General features: G+C 35.3%; 1 protein-coding gene and 1 long non-coding RNA gene across 7 annotated transcripts in view; both read left to right on the top strand.

Annotated features, from left to right (window-relative positions):
• Positions 1-26,116, top strand: part of KPNA1 (karyopherin subunit alpha 1) — an 81,995-nt gene that overhangs the window by 38,979 nt on the left and 16,900 nt on the right. For all 6 annotated transcript variants that reach the window (XM_007493786.3, XM_056793532.1, XM_056793531.1 and 3 more), the window contains 5 exons: positions 940-1,047; positions 6,955-7,054; positions 12,333-12,427; positions 21,656-21,787; positions 25,595-25,683. In XM_007493786.3, coding sequence (XP_007493848.1) covers positions 940-1,047; positions 6,955-7,054; positions 12,333-12,427; positions 21,656-21,787; positions 25,595-25,683 — 524 coding nt within the window. The remainder of the gene's footprint in view (positions 1-939; positions 1,048-6,954; positions 7,055-12,332; positions 12,428-21,655; positions 21,788-25,594; positions 25,684-26,116) is intronic.
• Positions 12,434-14,268, top strand: LOC130453657 (uncharacterized). The gene is made up of 2 exons (XR_008911121.1): positions 12,434-13,839; positions 13,997-14,268. It is a non-coding gene; the product is annotated as an uncharacterized LOC130453657 (long non-coding RNA).

The raw sequence follows: 26,116 nt of genomic DNA, 5'->3' as shown, positions 1-26,116 counted from the left end.
TTTAATAGTTTATTTTATGGGGGTAGCTCAGTAGATTGAGAGCCAGGCCTAAAGACTGGGGGTCCTGGATTCAAATGCGGTCTCAGACACTTCCTAGCTGTGTGACCCTGGGCAAGTCACTTGACCCCAATTGCCTAGCTCTTACCACTCTTCTGCCTTGGAACCAATAAACAGTATTGATTCCAAGATGGAAGGTAAGGATTTAAAAAAACATTTAAAAAAAATATTTTATTTTTACATTACCTTCATTTCCAAATATGCCCTTTTCCATCTCTATCCAGGTAGCCACCTCTAGTAATAAAGATTAAAAGTGAAAGAAGGAAAAAAAGAAGTTTTGGAAAAAATAACCAACAGTTATAATTATGTCCAGTATTACATATCTCATGTATTGAAGAAAGTGGGGGAAATTTTCTCAACTCTGGTTGAGAAGCTTGATAATAGACTAAGCTTGGTCACTGTAATTAACAATGGTCCTTCCTTCCTATCTCTCCCTCTCCTTTTTCCTCCCTTCCTTCTTTCCTTCCTTCCTCTTTGTATTGTTATATTCATTATGTATATTTTCCCAGTTTCCATTCCTTATTTCCTTAAGCTTCTCTGAAATATTCAGTTTTTGTGTTTTATGATATAATTCTCTTACATTCATATGCTATATAATTCATGTGGCCATTTTCCAGACATTTCCTGTGTTATTTACTTTGTTTCCAATTCTTTGCTACCATAGAAAGTACTATTGTGAATGTTTTGGTATGTGTGAGACCTTTTTTTCCACCTTTACCCTCTGTTCTTCATCTGTAGTAGGTGCTTGATAAATGCTTATTGATAAACTTCTTTTGGACATATGGCTACCTTTGGGGGTCTTTGGATTAAAGGGTATCACAATTTTTGATGCTTTTCTCAGTTTTTGGAATGCTATTCTTAAAAGATTTTTTTCTTTTTCAGTTGTTTAAGCGAAGAAATGTTGCTACAGCAGAAGAAGAAACGGAAGAAGAAGTAATGTCAGATGGAGGCTTTCATGAGGCCCAGATCAATAACATGGAGATGGCATCAGTAAGTGAGATGTGAAAGGCAAAACATTTTTAACTTTAAGAATTAGAGTGCTTGTTTTCTTTTACCTTAAAGTAACTTGTGACATAGCTTAGAGTAGCTTTTTATATATAGGCCATGTATTAACATCTCCCTTTTCCAGCTTCCCATCCCATCTCCAGGAATCATAGTCTATAGGACCAGACTTAAGAGTTTGGAATACTTTTGTTTGAAGATTCACTTGGATATTTAGGGTCTTATCACCTTGAAAGCCCATTGGTTAACTGATAAAACCAAGTTATTGAGCCCATGAACTTTTGTACATCAAACCTTTAGCCATGACAACTACATCACTGTATAGTAGCACATAATATAGTCCAATAAGAAGCATTTAAGCTCTATTTATCTTTATATATTGGTGATTATGACAGCAGTATTGGATTTTGAATTCAACAAGGTTAGACCTCTTAGCTTATTCTTTAAAAATTTTAATTACTTTGCAAAGCACATATGGAGTACACTAGAAATAGTGCCCAGAAAACTTTGAAGTGTAGTACGTTGTGATTTTTGTGAATAAATAGGTCTTCATAGATTTCATTGTTTTATAAGCATTAGAATTTGTTTCAAATCAGTGGGAAAGTTTCAGTATTGTAAATATTGATTTGCTATTATTTTATTATGAAGTGATGTCCCTATATTCTCTTTTTTTCCATACATAAACAGAATGATAGGGCAAAAAACTTTATTGGAGGAGTTATACTCTAAATGAAGCAGCCCTAAATCAAAAAACAACCTGAGGACTAGTTTGAGCTGACACCACATTTTAACTCTTTTTTTAAAAAATTAACTGTAGCGAGTTGCAGGAAAGAGTTAGAAATAACCCTCTACCTTAAAGCATGCCAGAACTTTATATTAGAAAGGAGAAACCCAGCTAAAAAAAAATCTTACCAAGCAGTGCTTTTTGTTTTTTAAAGCTGCATCTAAACAGATCTGATTCACTTATCCTGTGGCAACTAACTTCTTTCAAAGATAACAAGTAGCATTTTCAAGTTTGCTGTCATTGAATAGAATAAGAGCTAGTATTTCTTAACTATTATACTTGCAATTCCAGTGACTTACACCAGATAAATATTGATAGTTCTATCTTCGGGGTCTTTGGATTCAATGGATAGCTTTTCCTCAGTTATAGACAAAAAGAGGCCAAAATAGTATAGTGTATGATTTCAGATAATATTTATTCTTTTAGCAGCTTGAGGCTATAATTGTTGGACTTGAGCTTGAATCCTGCCTCAGACACTATCTGTGTGACCCAGGAAAGTTAAACCCCTCTCAACCTCAGTTTCCTCATCTGTAAAATGTGAATACTAGTAACATTTAATTCACAGGTTTATTTTGAGGATCAAATGAGCTAATCTTGCTAATCATTCAAACTCTTAAAATGATTATCATAATGGGGAACTTAATTAATGAACCCAATTATATTTCTAGATATAGTTAGTTCTTCCTTACAAAGGTCCAGATTTTGCTTCTCTGATACTCCCACATATTTGTCCTACATCTGTCTTCTGGAGTAAGAGAGAAATTAACTTTTCTTATAAATTATACATTTAAACAATTCATCTTTTGGCTTGCTTCTTGGAAATGAAATTTCTTTTGTGTGCATGGAATCCTAGATAAACAATACTGTCCAACTCACTGGTTCTGGATGACTTAAATATGTTAGGGGGCAGTATGGTTTTATCCTGATATGAATAGTATAATCCTGAGATACTACATCACTTAGAATTGTTTGATCCAGTCTCTCATTTTATAATGAACAAAGGCAATGAGAGATTGATTTGCACTAGTGGGCAGATAGCATTGTAGATCTGTTCTGACTTGGGCAGAGTTACAGTTTAATTGTTAAAGTAAATCCCCTGAATAGGAGTTGAGAAAAATGAAGATAAAACACATTGCTTCAAACTGAGAGGGATTGTGGTAGAATCCAGACAACTGGATTTGGAATCAAGAGAACTTGGGTTCATATTTCTGGCTTTGTTCCTTTCAGTTTAGACTCCTTCTAGCTTGAAGTTCATGCACTTATTATGATCCTGTGACTTGACAAAAGCTTGACAAAATTCAAGAAATTTATTCTGTTACTTTCTTAAAGGATGACTTTTTTCTGTTTATCTAAGGGATGATCAAGCTAAAGAACCTAAAAGGACCTCTAGTACCTCTTTCAAATTCCTAAATACTAATGTATTCTACTCATTCTTGAATATTACAGTAAATAGGAAACATTTGTTGTTCCCAATGCTTTAGTGTTTCTTGAAACTTCACATTTTGAAGATTTCATGAGTACTTATTTGCCCCATTAGAGAAAAGATATACTTGATTTGATATTAACTCATTTTCTATACAGTCCTGAGAAAAGAATTGAATCTAGATACATGGTTGCCTTCTCTCTGTTAGGTTTTTTCCCTTTAGACTTTGAATTTGTTCTTCCTTTTCCAGACAGAATAAGGCCTCCTGAGAAACTAATTTCATTCCTGTCCAAAAGAATTTACCTTAGCAATCTGGCTTTAGTCTTCACTTCTAACTTATCTATGTTTCTTGGAATGCCGTGAAGAAATAATAGGAGTGTTGAGGGTCACGTAACCACCAAAATAGAGAACTGATAATTTTCTCCAATTCTCATAATCTCTCATACCTCTCCAGAATAGAAATTAAACACTAGACATAAAACCTTTTTTAACCTAAACTGTCCTGGATGAGAATTCTTTTGGGTTTCTCTCAGTACCTAAGGCCATTCAGTTGGAGTCTAGACAAAATTTTCTCTCTGTGCAGGATGCACAGCAGAATTTCTTTAAAGATACAAATACCAGAGATGATTCACTTAATGATCTTGGCAAATTTCCTCTGGTCTTTTATCAGATGATATCAGCAATATCTACTAATGGTTTCCTGTAGCTTCAGTGCTACTCTTAGTGTAATTAAATTCACTCAGGAACAAAACAAGTAGGTTCAGTCAAATCAAGTAAATCCAAACAAGTGGAAGGCTCCCAAGAATGAGATTAAACACTAAGGACTGATTATTTGGGATTTCTAGGCAGCCAAGCAATTTTTACCCTATAGCTTTGCAGTATATAAAGATCTCAAAGCAAGTAAGCAAATCTAAGCCTTTTTAAACACAAAGATAATGTGAACATTTCTTAACGAGGCACCAGAATTTTAGGGATACAAGGCCATGTTTTCAATATTAAACATTCAAAGAAGCAACAAATGCAAAGGAATACAAAAGTCATCTCAAAGAAACCTGACTTGTAATGGAAACAAACACCAGAAGAAAAACCCCAACAACAATAAAAACAAAACAAGCTGAAAAATTATAACCTGAAATGTAAAGGGTGGGAGGGTGGGAGGTGGGAACTGATCATTTTCCTCAAATGGATCTCCAAAACCAGGGCATCGAAAAACTTATAAATCTTGGGTATTTCTTCAGGGAGTCCTTGCAAATAAACACAGGGCCACATTTCATCCCAGTTAAGACCCTACAAGTACTGATTAACTCTGTGACCTCTCTTCCAGAGCAGTCTTCCTTCTAAGAGTTCTAGTAGGCCTCTGGTACCCCTGAGGGAGTAGGGGCATCTTTCTCTAATATTTTTGTTCAAGTGTATCCTCTCCTCCATGTTTGCTGCTAGTGATTAATGCTTTATTTATATTTAATACATTAACAAATTCACTTATACAAGAGGTAAATTAATTTACAAATATAGCAAGGTCAGGAATACACACATTTTTATCCCACACCTGAAAGAGCACACTGTTCTCTGTATGTACTACTTTGGTTCCTGGGGAGAGTGGAGTCCAACTTAACTTCATTTCTATATAGCATTTGCCACACCAGTTTCACTTCCAAATATGTCATAACCTCTAGATGAGTCCTGCTTGTCAGTTATTAATGGACTTAATCATTAGCATTATTCCTTAAGAGCCTTAATGCCTTAATGGTTATCCATTTAACCCAGTGTGAACTCTACTTAGAAGCCATGAGGATCATCACCATCTCTAACTTCTAAATAGAAAGTGGCAAAGAGCAAAAGGCCCATATTTATGGTTACATGTTGGCCTCATATGAAAAACACCCAAAACTCTCTCCTCATAGAATTTGTTTCACCAGAATGCCACTCAGGAATACTTAGAGCTTTAGATAATCTTTTGAACTCAGCTGAATTATGGCTATGGAGCCAGTCAAAAAAGCTCCTCATTATCACATACCTAACAGACCAGAACCAGTTATGGAATTTCTATGAAAGCTTTAGGACTCTGAGGCATTTTTTTTTTACATGTCATCATGTCTCTACTCTGTGGGGGATTAAATCAACTAAGCATGTTGATGCCTGCTTATTAAACTTCCATTTGTCTGCTGTTTTAAAAAAGTATTGATTGAGTAGAACAAAATGCAGTTTTGAGAGCTGTTCTACAATAAGGTAAGTCTTGTGTATGTTTTTCCTCTAAAAATATGATCTTTAGGGTTGATTTATAATTCAATGAGCTACTCGATTGTGTCCCCACACAGAAAAGATCACCATCTAGGGGTGACTTCAATGAACTGCAGGCAGATATGTGGTACCTAAATTATCAGAAAAGCATTGAGTGGCCATCCAATTGACTCTTACTATATTTGGTTAATCATGAGTTCATTTGGAGCCTTCACAACCACCTCTGCAATATGTGTTGTATCAACTTTATTCATGTCAACCTGATAAAACTCAGGTAAACTTTTTTTTAACCCTTATTTTCCATCTTAGAATCAATACCGTATATTGGTTCTAAGGCAAAAGAGTTGTAAGGGCTAAACAGTGGGAGTTAAGTAACTCACACAGCTAGGAAGTATCTGAGGCCAGATTAAAAAAAAAAAATAGAGCCTTTTTCAACCTAGAAAGAAAACAAAAACTTGATATTAAGATTTCCCTTAGCAGGTTTATATTTCTATGTTAGTGGCAGATAATGTGTCAGCCGTCCCATCTGCTATCCAGCATTTCCCTAATGGTCAAATTTGCTTCTTAGTAGTAGGCAGCCACTGGAATTTACTTAACCAGGGAGGTGACATGGTTAAATCTGTGCTTTAGTAATAGCAGTTTTGCATTGTGGATTATAGAGGGAAGAAACTTCAAGCCAGATGACTAAGAAAGATGCTTTTGTAGTAGTCCAGGAGAGGAGCATTAAAGGCTCGAACTAGATGATGGTTGTGATGTGAGTAGAAAAGGGTCTTAGTCATATTTTTCTTTTTTGTTAGAGAACTGAATTGAAAAATAGGGTCATGTTTACTTAAACTATTAAAGTAAAGTAAACCTGAAGCCCTTTTATTTTCTGACCTGACTTCTTGTGCTTACCTTGCTTTCTTTCTGTTGTTTTTAGATGTCCACAGTTTAGCCATAGTATTCTTGGCATAAGTCACTTAATCCTGTGTGCATTAAATTTCCAGTTTGGTCCTAAGGTGAATCTTTCATTAAGGTTCCTTAGGCTTTGAAATGAAAGGATGTGTATAGGGATAAGACTTGTGATTTCATCCATAAAGAGAACTCTTAAGTAAGGAAACTCTCAGCAAAAGGTACTGCAGTAGCTTCTCTCTAATCTATAGTCTTATTGGGATACCTAGAATATCCAGAGATTAGGTGATTTGCCCAGGGTCATATAGTCTTCTATATCACAGACAGGACTTGAACTCAGGTATTATTTAAATACATATGTTTTAATTTAAAATGCAGCTCCTTATGTTTGCCAATTATTGCATTAGCTATGTTTAAACTTTTTTCTTTATTTAGAAATTTTTTTAATCAACCTGTATTAGTATGCTCATTCCACAAATCCCAAACTGGGTTTGCATGTGCTTTCTTTTCCTCTGTAAACTATCATTTGATTATATTTCATTTCTGTGTGTTATTCCAGGGTGGTGTCATTACCTCCGATATGATTGAAATGATATTCTCCAATAGCCCAGAGCAACAACTTTCAGCAACTCAGAAGTTCAGAAAGCTACTTTCAAAAGGTAAGTTATGAATTTGTTACGAGTATATATTTTAAAGATATTTCCAGATTAGACATCCACAAAATCTGTTCCTTACCATGGATCAACATATTTTGAGCTACTCTGTTAACCAGAAGAAAAAATTTCATGTAATTAATTCTAATCATGCTTACAGTCTTAACTTTTCCCATTTTGATTAGATGAATATAACCAAGACATTTTTGTCTCATTTTTATAACTACTGCATAAAAAACTACTTGCTGATTGATGTAGCATTTAATAGCTAAAATTTAAATGAGGAGAACTCGACTTTTCCTTTAGCCTCATTTATTTTTTATGAAAAATAGGTCATATGAAAGGAAAATTTCTAATTTCCAATTTTAATGCTTCTAATTTACCACTGAAATAGCAAGTGTAGAATTAAACATATGGATTAAGTCAGTTTGTTAAAGGTTTTGATGATCTGAGGTGTTCAATTTCACATATTTAGCCAGAGTTAAATGATTCCCCACTTCAGATAAGTCTTAGAAACTTATAAGGATTATTAGAAGTCATGTAGTCTAACCTCTCAAAAAGTGTAGGATGAGGTAGGGAATAAATGCTTTATCAAGGAGACATCATTAGTGTTAGAAGAAAATCTGTATTAGTGAGTGACATTAAGAACTTGTACAGTTTTTATAAAGAGGGATCATTAGTGATAGAACAGGTAGAAGCAAGAAGACCTGGCACCACAGCTGGTCACTCCTGCATTAGAGAAGCATTGTTTTCTCCACTCAGTTGTTGTCTGGACTCTACTTCCAGTGTTGGGTGTATTGCTATGCTTCAGGTAGCCAATTTTATTTATGGACAGTTCCTTTTTTTTGGCAGAGTTCTTCATATATTGAGCTGAAATCTATTTCCCCGAGTCTTCTACCTATTGACTGTTGTTTTACCTTAAACTTGAGAAATTAATACAGTGGAAATCAAGTGGAGTTAAAAAGATTTTGATGGAAAAATGTGTTTTAATAGGACTGATGTTCTTTTGAAGTTTATAGACTGCTTTTGAGTTAGTTCTGATTGTCATTTTTGGTGCCTCTGTCATAAACTGAGTATTGGTAGGCTATTGGATTAGTTACAGTATGGCATTTTTTAGGTTCTTAGTAATTCCTGAACTGTGCTCTAGTGTTAGTTATTCTTAAATTGTTTTTCCCCCATAATTTGTAATTTTTAGCATTTGATATGAAACAGTTATCCTTCCTTTTCAAACTTTCTGCTTGCTTGCTAACTTTTATAAGGAGTTTCTTAATTTTTTTCTTCTAGATAAAACTAAGGGATACAAACAAAATAGAAGAGCTATAGCTTCTCCTTGAAATGGGACCAGAATTTTATTTTAGACCTTGAAGTCCTTTCTGAGAGGGTTGTAGTATAGTAATCTATTTGGTAATAAAAATTTTTAAGATGGCAGAGTGGATAATGTTCATATTTTTTAGATCAGAAAGCTAGAGTTAACATGATTCTGTTTCTCCTGGCTATAAACCTTTTTTCCCCACATATCACTTATAATTTTATATACAACAATCATAGTTGTAGTTATCATCAGTAAGAAACACAGACAAGGGCACCACTTCAAGCTGTAGAAAGAAGTTAGTGCTGAGGAGATGCATATATTCTTTGTTAGCTTTAAATAAAAACTGGAAAGCAATAATTTAGGGAAAATCAGCCGAATCATATGGAAAATAATATACTGTTTATAGAAGTTAATGTGTCCATTGGTCTGGGGCTAGGGCTTGATTGAGCATCATTATATGTTAGACACAACACCAACTTATCAACTCTATCACTCATTTGACACACTACTACCCTCTAGTTTATCCCAATGTTTAGACATTACTGTCATTTTATATAGTTTTATTTTTGCGAGGTAGCATATTAATTTCCTTCCAGGAATTTTGCCTGTGATTGGGATCAGCTTCCAAACCCAAATAGCTTGAAAAATTATTAGATCTTTAGTGACCATTCTTTACAAAATTTGAATTTTGTTATAGCATATTAGCATAACTGATTAAGAACATAATTTCAAAAAGCTCTACTTCTTGAATAGGATTTGAGGAAATATATACAATTTTAGATATCCTTCACACTAGTGAGCGGTTACTCTTTAGCTTTTATTCTCCTTTACCTTGGAATTAGACCTCCTAGAGCTTGTTCACTAGTTTCAAATCTTTGGTCAGTTTGGTATGGTGAAGTTCTTATGACTTACCACATCTGATAATAAGAGTCCTTAACCTGTCATGAACCTTTTGATTCATTCAGCATTGCCCAGCACTCTCTACACTAGGAGGGTCTGATACTGATGAAGTATGTTAAGAATGTCTGTCTTCTCCTGTGCTCCTTAAAGCTGTACTTAGCTGACTATACCTTATAATTACCAGAGTTAGAAAAGTGGAGTTGTCAAGGTATATAAGCACAAAACCATATGACTATCTTGACAAACATTTCCTTGACAACTTTGCCTCTTGAGAAGAGGCCTATAAAATGCCTTTTCCTTTTTTTCTTTTTATTTCCTAGACTGATTCTGTGGTGAATCAAATTTTATGTCCATTAATTTATAGTTTATTTCTAAAAAGCATGAAGAATTTTAAATTAAAAACTTGTTTCTTAAGGGGCCAATGCTTCTAAAGTATATATTTTTAGCACTTAACCATGCTCTTAAACCAATAGAAAGTTTCTCATGTGGTCATTTGTCCAGGGTTACTTAATTACATTACAATGATCAGCCACACTCCTGAGGCAAGTTGGACAGTATGCAGCGTATGACTTGAATCTTATTCTAGAACTATTTATAATAACTGATTTCATCTTGTGTCTTTAATTGAAGGAACAGTTGCACTTGGTGGAAGGAACCCTAAATCTCCTTCCTCCATGACTCCATGACTTCCTCCAAATTTTCAGATGGACCTGCCATTGCTTATTTCAAAAGCTCCATGATTTATTCCATTAGTATAGGTACTTCTTCCACTGACACAGATCATAAGCCACCCTTTCCACACATAACCCCTCTCCCCCCAACATACCCTAGTATGCTTTGTCCCAAGAATTGTCTGCTAACTAACCATCTGGTGTTGAGATATCCTTTTCAAACTTAGTTACTTTTATTATCAAATAATATATACATTTATTCACACTGAATCTTAATTTTTCATCTTATTGGAACTTTACATTCCAGAGCTTATGTTGAATCTCATTGGTATGACACAGTGTGGCATAAGGATAGATTTTTATTGGAAGATATATTTATTATAACTCTAGTTAACATCATTAAAGCAATTCCACCTTTTATTAATGACTATGTTATAGATTATTTTAAAAGGAAGATTTGTGTCCCTCAGGCAAGAACTTAAATTGAGATTTCTCTGTTCTTTTTAAGAAATTTTTAATGGATTGGCTTGTTCTTTGGAATAGAGATTATTTTCTGATATATGTAGCTTCTCAGATGGGTTTGAAATAAGTTTATGACCACTATTCTCCAGAAGGGAATATGTATTTATGCATTATAGAGTTTGTAAGAATTAAGATTTTAGTAGCTGCAAAGAATCATTCATTCTCCATTCAGGAAACATTCATCCCTATCTGGACTCTTTCTAGTTTAGTTTACCTGGTTAATTCACTGTTTTCCAGATACACTTTGTTCTTTACCAACTTTTCTCATGTAGTTTTTAAAGTCTGAAAGGCTGTCTCACTTTTTGCTTTTAAAAATTTTTTCTTAATATTTTTAATGTTCAAGTCTTATGCTTTATATTCACTTAGTATCTGACACTATAGTGGATGCTTAATAGATATTTGACATTGGGAAACACTGAAGTCAGGAGCTCTGAGTACTATTCCAAACCTTAACCACTATCTAGCTGTGGATATCAGCCATTTAGTCAGTAAACATTTACTAAGTACTGTGAAGATTGGATTTAGCTATCTCCTGATTGTAACAATGAAGATACTTAGTCTAACAAAATCAGGGATGTCTTGGGAACTTTACATCACTCCATTCTACTTTGTCTAACAAAAACAGGAATGTCTATAACCATAATTAAGGATTAAGTATTTAGGAGGATGGCCTTTGATAGAGAAAAATGACGAATTAGAAACAGCTGACAGATCCCTGGGCTGTCCTAAGTCAAGCTTAAGCTACCATTGGTACAGATGAGACGCAGGAAAGTGATGTAAAATCGTCTATATATTTCGCGTCACTTCCTCTCATCTCTCTCTTTCCCTGGAGATGTGGCTCTGGCTGGCAGCGTGCTAAGCATTCTGACATCTTGGTGTGATGGCAGCTATTTGTTTGGGTTTTGGCAGTGAGTTTGCCCTTGAGTTAATTCAGGTTCAGGCATCTTAGCTGAGCCCTCTTGGAATTCAGGCTGATTCCTTCCTCCTTTACTCTCCAAATTTTATCATTCTATAAGCCTCTAATCTTCCTCTTGGCACAGGCCAGGCAGGAGAAATCCTACACCTTTTCTCTTTCCCTTCTCCTTAATTTCTTTCCTCTATATTAATTAAAATCACCATAAATTTCCAGCTGACTTGGGTATTTTATTTGGGATATCCCATGGCGACCAATAATTAATATAGTTTAGGTCACAATGCTAAAATTATCCTTTACAGTACCCACTATATGCTGGGAATTGTGCTAAGCACTATAGAAACAAAGGCACAAAACTGTCATTGCTTTCAAAGAGCTCACAATGTAACAAGCAAAGACAACACTTTGAATTGAGAGCCAGGGCTAAAGAGGAGGTCCTGGGTTCAAATCTGGCCTCAGATACTCCCTAACTTTATAACCCTGAGCAGCAAGTCACTTGACCCCCCCCCCCCCCCCCCCCATTGCTTAGCCCTTACCACTCTTCTGCCTTAGAACCAATACATAGTATTAATTCCAGGACATATTGGGGGGGGGGGGGGTTCAGCTTCTTCAGGCCTCAGTTTTCTCATGAAATAATACCTCTAAATTAGTATCGAAAAAGGAGGTAACTACTGTTTCTGGAATTGAAGGACAAGGCTTCAAAATCTTATCTGTGACTAACACTGTCTGGTGCTAAGATTTTATATTTCTTTGCAATTGTGATTTTGAACAGGTAAGGCTTCATTACTAGTATAAATTTATTTCATTTAGTGAACTTAAAAAGGGGAAAGCAAATGAATAAGGAAAACAGTATGGAGTTCTTTGGAACTACTAAGGTGTAAGCTTAAACTTTTTTCTTTTTCCTTTCTTTCATTTATTTATTTATTTATTTATTTGTTTATTTATTTATTTTTATTGGGGAAACAGAACCTAATCCTCCAATTGATGAAGTCATCAACACACCGGGAGTGGTGGCCAGGTTTGTGGAGTTCCTCAAACGAAAAGAGAATTGTACATTACAGGTATGGACTTTACTTTTTTAAATATTATTTTGGAGTGAAAGAACACCATTAACACACTGAAAACTTTTATCATTTTGCTCAAATTCACACTCCAGTTTCAGTTAGTGTAGTTAACTTCTTTTTGAGTTGGATAACAATATTAGTTTGGGCATAATTGTTGCTAAAACGACATAAACCTTTAGAAAGCATTTGTAGTAGAGGGAGCCATTATTGTTCACATGGAACATATGAATTTTAAGGTGCCTGAACTTTGATTTATAGTCATTGCAAACATAAAAGGGTATCTAAAATTCTTATGTAGTTATTAATGTCTAGTTAACATTCTTGGTCTGACTACCAGGGTAGAGCAACACCAGGAAACTATGATTTCCAGATTGGATTATTTCCCTGTTGAAAGAATATTTCATGGAATTTGTCTTTTGATATCCCAGTCCATATATGATACAAAAAGAATAACAAATATTTATTGAGCATCTGCTACATATTAGATACTAGGGAGGGATATAAACTTTAGATGATATATGACTGTTGAGCCCCAATGAGCATATAGCCTTGTAAGGAGCTATGATACCAACAAAAGTAGCTATAATATACAACATCATATCATAAGAATTACCCCCAAAAAAGTATTGCTTGAGAGCTGAGTGAAGTGTGATTATCACAATTTAATAGGAATTGACTTTCTGGAAGAGCTGTTATTTGAGTTGGGTTATTAAAAATGAAAAAAAAATAAACAGTATAATAAGATAAGGAACAGGGTCATTCTAGGTATAGATATTAATATAGACCAATGGTTCTCACCCTGTCTAATGTGACCCTGCAATATAGTTCCTCGTGTTGCAGTGACCCCAAACCAAAAAATTATTTTGGTGGCTACTTCAAAACTGTAATTTTGCTACAGTTATGCTTCAGAATGTAAATACCTGATATGTGTTATGTATTCTCATTGCTACAAATTGAGAGGTTGAGAACCACTCATATAGACAATGATGAGGTGTTTTTATCAGTTCTAAGACAGAGGAGTAGCAAAGGCTAGGCAATCAGGGTTAAGTGACTTGCTCAGGATCACAGAGTTAGGAAGGGTTTGAGACCAGATTTGAAGTCTTCTTTGACTCCAGACCTGGTGCTCTATCCACAGTGCCATCTAGCTGCCTCAGTATGGACAATGTTCTGGAAGAAATTTAGTGGGTACAAAGTAGTCTATTTGAGCAAAAGCCAAATAGAAGAGAACTACTGGTGCTAAAAGATAGAGCTGAGGCAGATTCTGGAGGCAGAAGAATTTTAAATTTTAAATTTCAAATATTTGAAATATTAGAGAACCACTGAAAACTTTTCATTGTTGAAGGGATCTTGAGACAAGAAAGATTATTCTGTCACTGATATGAAGGAAGAATTAGAAGGAAAATATAAAGGTAGGAAGATCTATCAATAAGACATTAAAGTAGACCATGTAGGTCTACCTTATGTAGATACTAAGAACCTATATTGGGATGTAGGACTAAAGATGGGATTGATATAAGAAATATTTTGGCTATGAGATAGATTATCAGGACTCTTTTTACTTGATAGGTCATAACACATGAGAGAGAGGAAATAGTCAAAGGTAGTTACTTTGGGGAACAGTGGTGCTAGAAAGAAAGTTAATTGCAAGAAAGAACACAGTAGGAGAAAAGAATACCAACATAAATGAACTTGGATAACTCTTCGGATGTATATAAATTCAGTGAGTCTGTATCTGTTAATATGACAAACTAGATCAACAGTGGTGAACTTTTTAGAGACAGAGTGCCAAGCCCTGCACCCATTTCACCCCTAGATCGAATGGTGTACCCCCCCCCCCCCACAGAGAAGGGAGGAAGCACTTCCTTTAGGCTGTTGGGCAGAGGGGGGCTGGTGATAAGAGGTGTGTGTGAAGATGTGAAGAAGAGTGGCCCCAGCACTCTACTCCCTTTGAGCTCTGCTCCCCTCCAACTACGTACCACACTGTGAGCTCCCTTCACACTTGGGTCCTCTCTAGCCCCAACACAGGAATCACCTTCACCACAGAGTTAACAGACTGCCATCTGTGCCATATCACACCCTCACCTAGACTGGGGGTAGGGGGATGGAGCATTCCTATTGGGCTGCTGGGCAGAGGTGGGGGTGGGGGGAGTGAGGAATGGCCTCAGGTGCATGGAGAGGGGAACAGCTCCGTCCCAATTCCTTCTAGCTTTCTGGTAAGGAACTCTTGCAGGTATGCCCACAGAGACGGCTCTGTGTACCCTTTTTTGTACATGTGCCATTGGTTCACCATCATTGAACTAGATGAGCAACAAATTTGTTAAATTTAACCATCAAATATATTGACGATTGATTCAAAACCAAAAATGGGCTCAAATAAATGCCTAAACTCTCAATAGCCTTTGGAATTACTTTTGGTCGTTTTTAGAAATTAATGCGGTGAAACAATCTTTGGAATTTTTGCTAATTAACTTAAGAAATTCATTAAGGTGCTAAATGATTCACCAGATATCTTTATATTGAAATATATCAATCTCAGTTTACCAAGAACATATTAAACATTTATAAAACAACAAAAAGTGGCATTCATCATAGCTTTAATTTATTTTACTGTCTCAGGCTGTCATTTTGTTTTGTTTTGTTTTTCATTTGAACTAAAATGATTTTATAAGTTCTGTTATTTGGCAATTCAATACATGGTCTCAGGATTCTGCATTGATCTAAGATTGGTGCCACGTGGGGAACAAGGTAATAAATGGCAGTCATTTATGTAAGTTTCACTTGCTGCTGGTCTCCATATTTCTTGCTCTCCAGAGCATCGTATATATACATGGAATGATGATTTGAAATTTGAACATGTTCAAGATCTCTTATTTTTAACCTCTTCCCACCCCTACCACCCCAGCCCTGCTTTCTGTCTTCCCATCTACTCTTGTTTCAGTGATGAATTTCTTCAAGAAGGAAAAACAAGAAACCGAGAGAAGGTAGAGTACTTCAACCTCCATCAAGTTTCCCTGTTCCAGCTTGAGATTCACCCAATTCCCATTCTCTATTTGGATTAGGACTGTTTTACTAGATGATTCCTGTGTTATATTTTGGTCCTTAGCAAGGACCTGTATGGTCAGCAGCCATATGTATAATATCAGGATCACCTAGAGAACAAGGAAAAGGGCTTTTTGAAGAGTAAATCCAGACAACCAATACTGCAGAGAACAGAGCCTGAGCTTCAAACAACCCTCTGGGAAGGAAACCAAAGAAACCAAAGAAGGAACTTTACTGCAGTCTATTGCATGATATTTTTAATTGGATGAGGGAGGTAGAGAAAGTGGAAAAATTGAATTGATTTGTCCATGATTATAATGTGAAAGAACACCTTTACCCCATATTAGGAATTAAGAATGCCAGGGAAGATCCACAAAATTCATTCTAAATTCAAGCAGGTTTTTATAAGTAGGTTCAGGATTCTGTGTCATTATGTGGAATAAAGATTGTATAACTCAAATTTATAACCATAAATTGAAAAAAATCAGAGACATTCCCAAAGTGAGATAATTCATGCTCCATGTCTAGACTCTCTAATAATGCCAAAAGAGCATAGCATAATCCTAATGTCAGCTATTTCTCCCAGCTTGGTCACATAATTCTATAACATTCTAACTTCTTCTTCTCAGATTCTTCTGGATATTTAAGCTCTAGAAAAATTCCTCCAGAAATTTAATCCATCCTATATACTAAGCATACACCCAGATTCATTTCTTGCATCAGATACACTAGGCAAATATATGAATAAAGCATCTACTCCAAGAATATGGAAATTTTTATACTAAAGAGTTCATAGGCAAAAAATGCACTTCCCACATCAGCCTTTGATCTGTGAGGCATTCCTTTAGTTTGAGGAGCAAGAGAGAACATTAGGTGAACTTTAACCTGTCAAGCAACTGCTGTCACTCATAAGAGCACATCTCCAGTATATGTTTTATCATCTTGACTGCCAAAGAACCCTAATTATCTTTGGGGTGGCAGGATTGCAGAGGGCCCTTGTTTGTTGTACTAGAGGTGGGTTCTGTCCATTTTTTCTTTTTGTAGTCAGAGCAGAATGGAGAAAAGTTTATCTGGAGGAGGGGTTAAGAACCATCATGCCCTACCATTTATTCAAGTGAGGAAGGAACTCTAAAATACTTGGAATGTGGGATGGGGAAGAAGGGATAGGTTTGGTGGAGAGTGGAATAACAGTTGGCTTGATAGGCCCCTGGCTGTTTGAAGAGGCCTTAGGTTGCAACTTGTCCTTGGCTGTCCTATTTTTGACTAGGGAGCCCTTCCCGGGTATAGATTTTTGTCTCAACCCAGCCCCAGAGGGGGAGAACCACATTGCACTCTGACTGAATTCAGAGGAGAATTTGGTTGCTGCTTTACCTACAGCACTATAGATAAAATCGATCCCCAGAGTCAGTGAGCAAGGCAGAGATAGGAACATAATGTTGTTAGAGAAGTGTGCCTCACTGACCGTTTGGCTCTAAGAGGAATCACTCTAGCTTTTCAAGTCAGTGAAATGCTCAGAACCTAAGAGGAGAAACCGTTTGTTAGAGAAGAGAGACATCTACTCTGGAAACTGTAGCCCTCTGTCTATCTTTTTTCTGTCTGCTACCTGAGAGAAACCAGTCACTAGCTTATCTTATCTATCCTATTAGAATACTAATGTGGTATGAAATCTGGAGATTTAGTGACAGCATTGTCTCTCTGTGTGAGTATTTTCCAGTTCAGTGGCACTAAGGGCTCAAATATCTCATGACTTTAGTTTTTTTAGTAGGAGACTGAGTGTGCTGGGTCTGAATACTACAATTTAACCCACCCCTTTTGGGAAATGCAGATAGTATTGGCAATGTATAGCATTTTGGGGCGGAAGATCACCTAGATGATAGCCATAGAATTTGGGCTTTCTCATCATAGTTTCCTGAGTTCATCTCTTTGTTTGGACCTATCATCTCTGTGATATCTGTTTTAGTGAGGTGCTTTAATACCCTCATGCCTGCTTTATAAAGGCAGCTAAACACAGAAGTGAATTATTATCTTCTAGCCCCAAAAATTTAGACAGAGGTATTTTATCTTAAAATTACAAATGTAATAAAATTGGCCTGTTTTTCCCTTTGTCCCTCCCTCTTTCTGACTTAATATGATAAACTGCAGTAAGCCCTTTCTTAACCCTCCTTTTGGTCCTTCTGCCTTTGTTGGAAGGTTGCTTAGAGCTCAGGCACTGTTCTCTGTAGGGTTTGATGTCTAGGTTTACTTTTCTGATATGAGCCTCTCTTTTCACTTGCTCTCTAGGTGAGCCTGATGTAAAATGGGCGACCAGTGATCCTAGCATTTGCTAGGGAACAGTGAGACCTGCAAGGTGGCCAGCAAGAGTCCTGATCCAAATGGAGAAGGGGGACCAGGCGTACTTCAGCATGGAGTGGGAAACTTGATGGGAGGTCAGAAGTACTCCACCTTCTTTGGATTTCTCATTTTCCCTCTCTTAAAAGAACCCATCAATATTAGGTAGAGATTGAGTGAGAAGGGGAAAGAGAAAACATCAATTCTTTAGAATGTCCTATAAAGTCCCCAATTGTAGCTGGTTTTAATAACTTCTCCATGATGAGAGTTGGAGCCAGGGCAAGTGAAACCTTTAGAAAATTTCTACTGTCTGATAGCTTATCTGATTCTCCTGTATATGGTGCCAGACTATAGAACACTGCAAAAGCTTTAGCCTGGGCCCTACAAAAATAGAAATAAAATTACCAAGAGAAAATAAAAATAATAAAAGTTACTTTGGCTGCCACTTTTTTTTCTGTAGATGCTTATTTCTTAGTTTAAAGTGAAAGTTCTTAAAGGAAATTGTTCATTTGGAAATTCATTATTCATCCTACTTATATACTTTTAAGTTTTAATCAGTTACTATAAAAAGGTTGAATTTTGCAGTTGCTTTTTAAAATTACTCAAGTTTTGCTCCCATTTTAAAAATTAATAACATGAATAATTTGGACAAACCTATTGGGTAACATGATGTGTATGACATTTAAACAGATAGAAAAATAAATGATATATGTCTCTACCTTAAGGAATTTATGGTCTACCATGAAAAATAAGATATGTCCACAAATATTATAATGTTATAAGCATGTAACAATTATAAACGGAGTTCAGAGAACATAGAGATTAATTTTAGCTAAAGGAATCAGAGAACAAGATTGGAAGACCTGAACTAATCTTTGAATAATGGGTAAGATTTCAACCGGTGCAGCAGAATCAATTATATTTTTAAAGGGATGGCATGAGTAAAAACATCAAGGTAGAAAGTTGTGATCAGCTTGGGGAATGAGATATCTGGCTATAGCACAGTGAAGTATACCATAAACATGCAAAAGTGGATTCGACTTAAGAGTATAAATGGCTTTGATTGCTAAGCAATGGAGTTTGTATTTTATTGAGGAGGTAATGAAAAACTTTGGTGTCCTTTCAGGTTTTATTTAAAAAGTAACATGTTTGGATGTGGACGTGGGGAAAATTAATTGGCATGTATGGTAGATTGATGGTAGGGAAACTGATTAGGAGGTTATTGTTATAATCTACCAGGTGATAGATAATGAAGACCCGAAAGTCAGGTAATGACAGTGAGAACAGCAGTTAATTACTGCAGAGAACAAATTGACAAACATTAGAGACAGATTTGCATGTAGTATATAAAATAGGATAGGAAGAAGAAAGGGACTGGGAGAATGGTGTTGACTTACTAGCTCTATAACATGAATATTTCACCTTCCTGATTCTGAGTTTCTCCCTCTGTAGAATGTTGTGTAGGGGAAAGTCTTAGTAAACTCTAAAGTTCTGTTTTAAAAATAACATTTCTATGCACAGAAATAGGAAGGTAGAAAAAAGAGCAGATTTGGGAAAGACATGAGCAGTTGGTTCTAAATGTACTCATTTTCAATGTCAGTAGAACTTCCAGGTAGAGCAAATTGATCCAGTAAGTAGTTTGGCAATGTTGGTCTTGGAGTTCAGGAAAAAGATTAAGGCCAAGGGTGGAGATTTGGGAATCATCTGTATTAAAATCAATTTGTGAAGATGAATAAGAATCTGATTAGAGGAGAGAAAAAGGAGAGAGCAAATGAATGCCAATAAAGGAGATAGGAGGAAGAAAAGTCAACTAAGAAGAAGCAAGAACCATGAGAGTCCAGTAATCAGGATATGCTTCCCAAACATGGACAAATATAATAAGTGAATGGCCTACTATCTTTAGTGAAAACAAGCTCAAATATACCTGTAATAAGTGATCTATATCTATACAATAGATTTCCTCCAAAGATAGAATGAATCATATCCTATACTAAAATGGAATGACAGATGTAACAATCAACTAAAACTCACCTCCTGAGCTTCATTTTTAGGGAACAAAGAAAGAGATATAAAATTGGGTTGACTCTTCAGAGAGAAGGATGCTATACCATTTTCTAGTATGTTGACTAGATAGACATATTTCAAGATTAAGGACTCATAAGCAATATGAGTCCTCTAGGTCAGATATAGGGGCTGCCCACAATCCTGCTGATGGAAATGGATTAAAATGTAATTGGAAATGTTTAACAAAATAAATAGAAATGCGATACAACATAATGTTAATTTGTGATTTTCTAAGTCACTATGTGACCAACTAGGATCCAGTTCTATTTGTATTTTATAGCTTGCAACTTTATACTGAGGCTGTTGTTTCTATTTCTTTGCTGATGCCTTAGTTTTTCTAAATAAACTATGTCATCAGCAAATAGTTGTAGCTTTTTTACCTGTCGTTAGTCCATTTTCTTTTTCTTACTGCTATTGTTGACACTTCTAGAACTATGTTAGATAGCTGGGAAAGGGAAAATTATTTTCTTTACTCCCATATTTATTGGAAAAGCTGTTTTGTTATTGCGTACTATGCTAGCTTTGGGTTTTAATTAGGTACTTGTTATCAATGTGTTTTTAAAACTTATCTTTATGTCTGTATATTACACATAGTGGACACTTAATACATGCTTAGTGACTGATTAATTTGTAGGATTTTTAATATAATTATATGTTGAACTTTGTCATAGGCTTTTTCTGTATATCTTGAGATAATCATATGGTCTTGGATGGTTTTGTTTTTAATATGATTATGTTAATTGTTTTCATAATGTTCAGCCCTCTTTGTATCTAAATATCTTGTATCCAAATTCAGTTTGATCACCATAAATGCTTGTTTGAATAAGAAACTATACTTTTTTCTTTTTTTTTTGCCAAGAGTTAATTTAAAATTTTTGGTTTGCTACTCATTAATGATGTTTAGTTCCCTATTATTGCTTTTATCTTTCTATGGTTTAGGTATTAGGATTATATTTGTCTAATGAAAAGGATTTTGGTAGAGTGTCAATTTTGGGGAATAATTTGTGTAGTATAGCAATTAATTGTTCTTAAAAGGTTTGGAATAATTCTTCTACAAATCCATCTAGACCAGGACTTTATCCTATAATAATTTATCCAATATGCCATCATCTTAACTTATGAATTCTTACACCTTGTGTTTCAGAACTTTCTCTTTACTGAAAGGCCATCCTTATTCTGTTGTTTTTCTCTATTATTTTAAATTTTATCGTAGATATCATTTTGTGGTTTTCTTTCTTTATGCCTTTGCATTAAACTTTTAACAATAATATGCCTTCCCAAAAGTCCTTACTCATTTATTGATTGATTTAAACTCCCATCTTGATCTTAAAGTTAGTCATTCTTTATATTCTGTTAATGAAAAGGCATTTATTAAGCACTTAACTATATGCCAAGGACTAAGCTAAGTTTGGGAGATATGGAAAATCAGGAGAACCCTTGCTGTCATGGAGCTAACATTCTAATTGGATGAGACACACATATAATAAGGGTCAACATCAGGGTGAGTAGAAAATCTTGGTGGGCCAGACAGTATAGTGTCAGTGGTCCTTCATCTTACCAGAAGTGTTATATAGGTGACTCCCTCCTCTTTGAAGTGGTTTGAATGGCCTCTGAAGAGGTATGAAAGGCTGCATCCTACTATGTTCCTTTAGTTTGTAAGTATTTTAGTTTTGTAATTTCATTTTATCTGATTTGTTATCATATTCCTATTTCTTTGTAGAGAAACTCTTGAGTGTTCTGTGTATTGTGTAAATTTTGACCTATACCAATGAATAATTATTTTTATTTTTGTAGTTCGAATCAGCTTGGGTGCTGACAAATATTGCTTCAGGGAATTCTCTTCAGACACGAATTGTGATTCAAGCAGGAGCGGTGCCAATCTTCATAGAGCTACTCAGCTCAGAATTTGAAGATGTGCAGGAACAGGTAAAGAAACAAAGAGAATTAAAATTGCTAAGTAAAAAAGCATCAGACTTTTGTATTAATGTATTTTCCCTTCAACCTTATTTAAATAGGATTTTTATAAACAAAATCCCTATCAATTCATGGTTCCTAGAGGGTGATGTTTCATCATAAATCTAATCATAGATGAAATGAAACCTTAGTCTTAGAAAGTACAGTTGGAGTGAATAATATTATATTGCTCAATTTGATGCATAGCTATTTCCAGGTCTGAAATGTAGATATTTTGCAATTATAGACACTACAAATTCATTTGACCAAGAAATTCTATGAAACATAGCCCTAGAAGCAAGTAGGTGGCACAGTGGATAGAGTGCCAGGCCTGGAGTTGGGAAGACCTGTGTTCAAATCTATTTTCAGACCACTTCTCCGCCGTATGACCCTAAGCAAGTCCCTTAAACTCATTTGCTTAGCCCTTTCCCTTCTGATTTAGAGTTTTCACTTAGACAGAAAATAAGAATTAAAAAACAAACAAACCCAACCATAACTCAGCTTTTTGGATAATCAGTTCAGCAAAAATGCTGTCATTTTAATTGATTTTTATTAATAGTAACTATACTTTATAGAATTGAGTACTTACATAGAATTATATACAGAAGTGCACATATAAGGAATTATTTTCAGCATTCTAAGTCATAGATTTGGTTATTCTGTTTCTCTGTTCAAAACTCTTCAAGGCTTCCAACTGAGTAAAATCAATCTCCACAGTAGGAGGTCTTAAAGAACATTCAAGCCACTCCATTGCCCAACTGGGGGCAAATATATAAGGAAATATATACCTATATACTATGGACCTTTATAGAATTAATTGATCTTTTAAAAAATTGGATACCCCCAACAAAAATAAAACCCAAAACATTAGAAGGACCAAGTGCATTGCTTGATGCAAAAAAGATTCTAATTTTACTCTGAAGTAAAATGTTTTATCCTACTGTTTTCTCTTTGCCTTCTGTATTTAAACATATGCTTTGTATCCATTGACATAGTTTGATCCTTTGAGGTAATCTTAAGTTCTAGTCCTTCTAGTTAAAAATGCCTGGCATAGTTCAGTGTGGCTATAAGGAAAGACAAAACTAACAATCCCTGTTCTCAAGAAGCTCCCAGACTAATGGAGGAGATCGCATGCAAACAACTAACAGCTATGGTGATAAGCAAGATATAGACAGGTTGAATTGGGGATAGTCTCAGAGGGAAAGCATTGTGATAAAGAAGATTGGGATAGGCTTTTTATAGAAGACAGATCTTTATCTGAGATTTGAAGAGAGACAATACGCAGAGGTAAGGAGGGAAAGAGTTCCAGGCATGTAGGGGTCAAGCAGTGAAAATGCCCTGATTTGGGCAGTGGAGTGGCTTAAATGTTCTTCAAGTCTTCCTACTATGGAGATTGATTTAATTCAGTTGGAAGCCTTGAAGAGTTTTGATCAGAGGAACAGAATAACCAAATCTATGAATTATAATGCTGAACCTGGAAATAGTATAATTTATTAGAAAGGAAAGAGAACTGACTGAGAGCCTTAATTATGAATGGTGGCAGTAAGAGAAGAGTAGGAATTCTAGCTAGATAATAACATACGAAGGTTTAGTAGTGCTTGACAGCTGATTGGATATGGGAAGTGATGGACATGGATGAATTAAAGATAATATATTTTAAACCTAGTTGTCTATGTTACTGGCCAGTACCACTTATAAAAGTGGAAAATTATAGTAGAAAAAAATAGTACAGCCATAAAGAGTAAAAATTAGTTTTTTTTATGTTGTTTATTGCCCTTGTGAAAAATTTAGTTGGAAAGGTACAGAATGTTAGAGAACACTTTTAAGAGTTCAGAAGAGGCCAAGTTGCCAGCAAAGGAGTAATTAGAGAGGTGTTTGGAAAATGATTAGATTGTGCTGTTTCTGAAGTTAAAACATGAGAAGAGAGTATCTGGTAGGAGTCAGCAGTATCACAAGCTGCAGAGAGATCAAGGAGGATATGACTAGAGTAAGGGCATTGAACCACAGGAAAGATCATCATAAGAGAAATACAGGAAATTGGAAAAGATGACATAGTATGAAAACAATCACTGGTAGATTCAGTGGATATGTTGAGATTTGTTGAGCTTTCTTTTTTTTTTTAATCATTGTTACAAGACTCACTGGATAGGAAAAGAGAAGGAATATATTTGGAGACGAATTGATGGGAAGAAAAAAATTAATAATAAATTTTAAAAATAGAGGAAAATGTGTGTTGATTTGACTGTTTAGAATGAAATTTCAGTAAAATGAAGGGGAAGAAAGCCAGGGATTGAGTAGAGTTGAATTTTGGTAAAGTAATGAAGCCATGAAATGTAAATGGATTTTTTTATTTAAAGGAAAATGTTTTACTGATGCCTTTAAAAAAAAAAATCTCAGCTATTTCCATCTATAGCATCATCACTTCCCTCCACTGTGCTCTCCCTCCCTCTCTTTTCATTAAGTCCTTACATTCTATCTTAGAATAAATAACTAGAATTTAGAATAATTAGAATCATTAAAGAGCAGTATGGGCTAGGCAGTATTGGAATGTTAAGTGACTTGCCCAGAATCACAAAGCTAGTAATTAGGTGGGGCCAAATTTGAACCTTCCCTTTCCAGGCCTGGCTCTCTTATCCACTGAGTTATCTAGTGTCTCCCTACCTCCCTTTTAACAGAAGAACAATTAAGCAAAAATGATCCCAAAATGCATATGCAGCATAGTACGCCTAAAATACCTCTTTATTGAGATCAACTGTTCTACAGGATCAAAATATTATATTGGATTCAGTTCAGTTACTTTTTAGCTAACGTTAGTAATTTCTGTTTTAGTTCTGTTTATGCTTTCTTTGTTCTTCATCATTCACACAAAGTGTAGACTACTTTTTCCTGAGAAGAAGTTTGTCTTTGTGAGGGAAAAGAAGTGTGGTACTTTATTACATGATGTATAAAAATGTCACAAGGAAGAAATGAATGCCAAAGCAAGTTTCCAAGGGGATGTATGGGAAAGGATAGAATCAAGAATAAGAGGGTGTGGAATTAACCTTAATTTTAGGATACTTTTTCCTCTGAGACAAAAGGGAAGAAAGAGAACAGGTACGTGATATCCTGTTTTGAATTTGAAGAAACACATTAAAAGTGTACTTTCTTTTTTTTTTTAATTAAGATTGCTATAGATTTTAAGCCACATGGTCAAATATGATCAAGTCAACCAATAAAAATGATTCTAATACTTTTAACTTTATCTATCTCCTTAATGCTTATTTTAAAAGAAATTTTTAGGGGCAACAAAGTAACAGTGGATAGAGCTGCCCGCCTGGAACACTTAGGTTCAAATTTGACCCCAGATACTTCCTAGCTGTGTGATCCTGAGCAAGTCACTTAACCCCATTTGCCTGTCCTTTGCCTTTCTGATTAGAATTGATACTCTATGAAGGAAGGTAAAGGTTTTAAAAATAAAATTTATAAAAATTTAAGTAGTTTTAATAAAATAGACACTTTTTAACAACTTCAAACTCCTTGAGGGTAGAAACTGATTTTTAGCTTCTTTTTGGGTCCCCAGTGCCTGGCATGTAGGAAGTTCTCAGTCTATGCTTATTTGTCTTCTTCCTCCTTTCCCCTTAGAAATGTGAATCTTTGTCATATCCATTGCTTGTCATGAAATGAATGTTATCATGTTTTTTAGATACAATGTAATAGGTGGCTTAACATGGGAGTGACATATTAATAGGTAATGATGGAATTAATCTGCTGGGAAACTACTAACCAATACTTCTTTTACAGGCAGTCTGGGCTCTTGGTAATATTGCAGGAGACAGCACCATGTGTAGAGACTATGTATTAGACTGCAACATTCTCCCCCCGCTCTTGCAGTGAGTATCTGTTATTTATACCGGAGTTCAGAGTTTTGGTGAAAGGAAAACATGTCTACATGCCCACAATCCACTGTAGCTTTGGTAATAATTTTAGGTTACCTACTTTCTAGTTGAAACATAATGGGATAGTGGATAGAGTACTGTTTTTGGAGGTGGAAGATGCCTAGACTCATATCCAACTTTTGGTGCTAATTTGACATTGGGTAGGTTACTACTCTATTTCTTTAAGCCTGTTTCCTTACTTGTATAAGTGGAGATTGTGGTAACTACTTCCCAGGGTTATCGATCAAATGAAGATGTATATAAGGTGTTTTTGTAAACGTTAAAGTGTTATGTGATAGTAGCAGTAGTTGTTAGTAGTACTAATTTTATCAATAGTAGTTGTTTTAATAGTAACTTGTTATAGTAATGCTAGTGATGATAATTACTT

The sequence above is a fragment of the Monodelphis domestica genome, chromosome 4 (genome assembly GCF_027887165.1).
Source record: "Monodelphis domestica isolate mMonDom1 chromosome 4, mMonDom1.pri, whole genome shotgun sequence".
NCBI lineage: Eukaryota > Metazoa > Chordata > Mammalia > Didelphimorphia > Didelphidae > Monodelphis > Monodelphis domestica.
The sequence above is the reverse complement of the archived record's forward strand: the minus strand, read 5'-3'. Positions and strand labels throughout refer to the sequence as shown.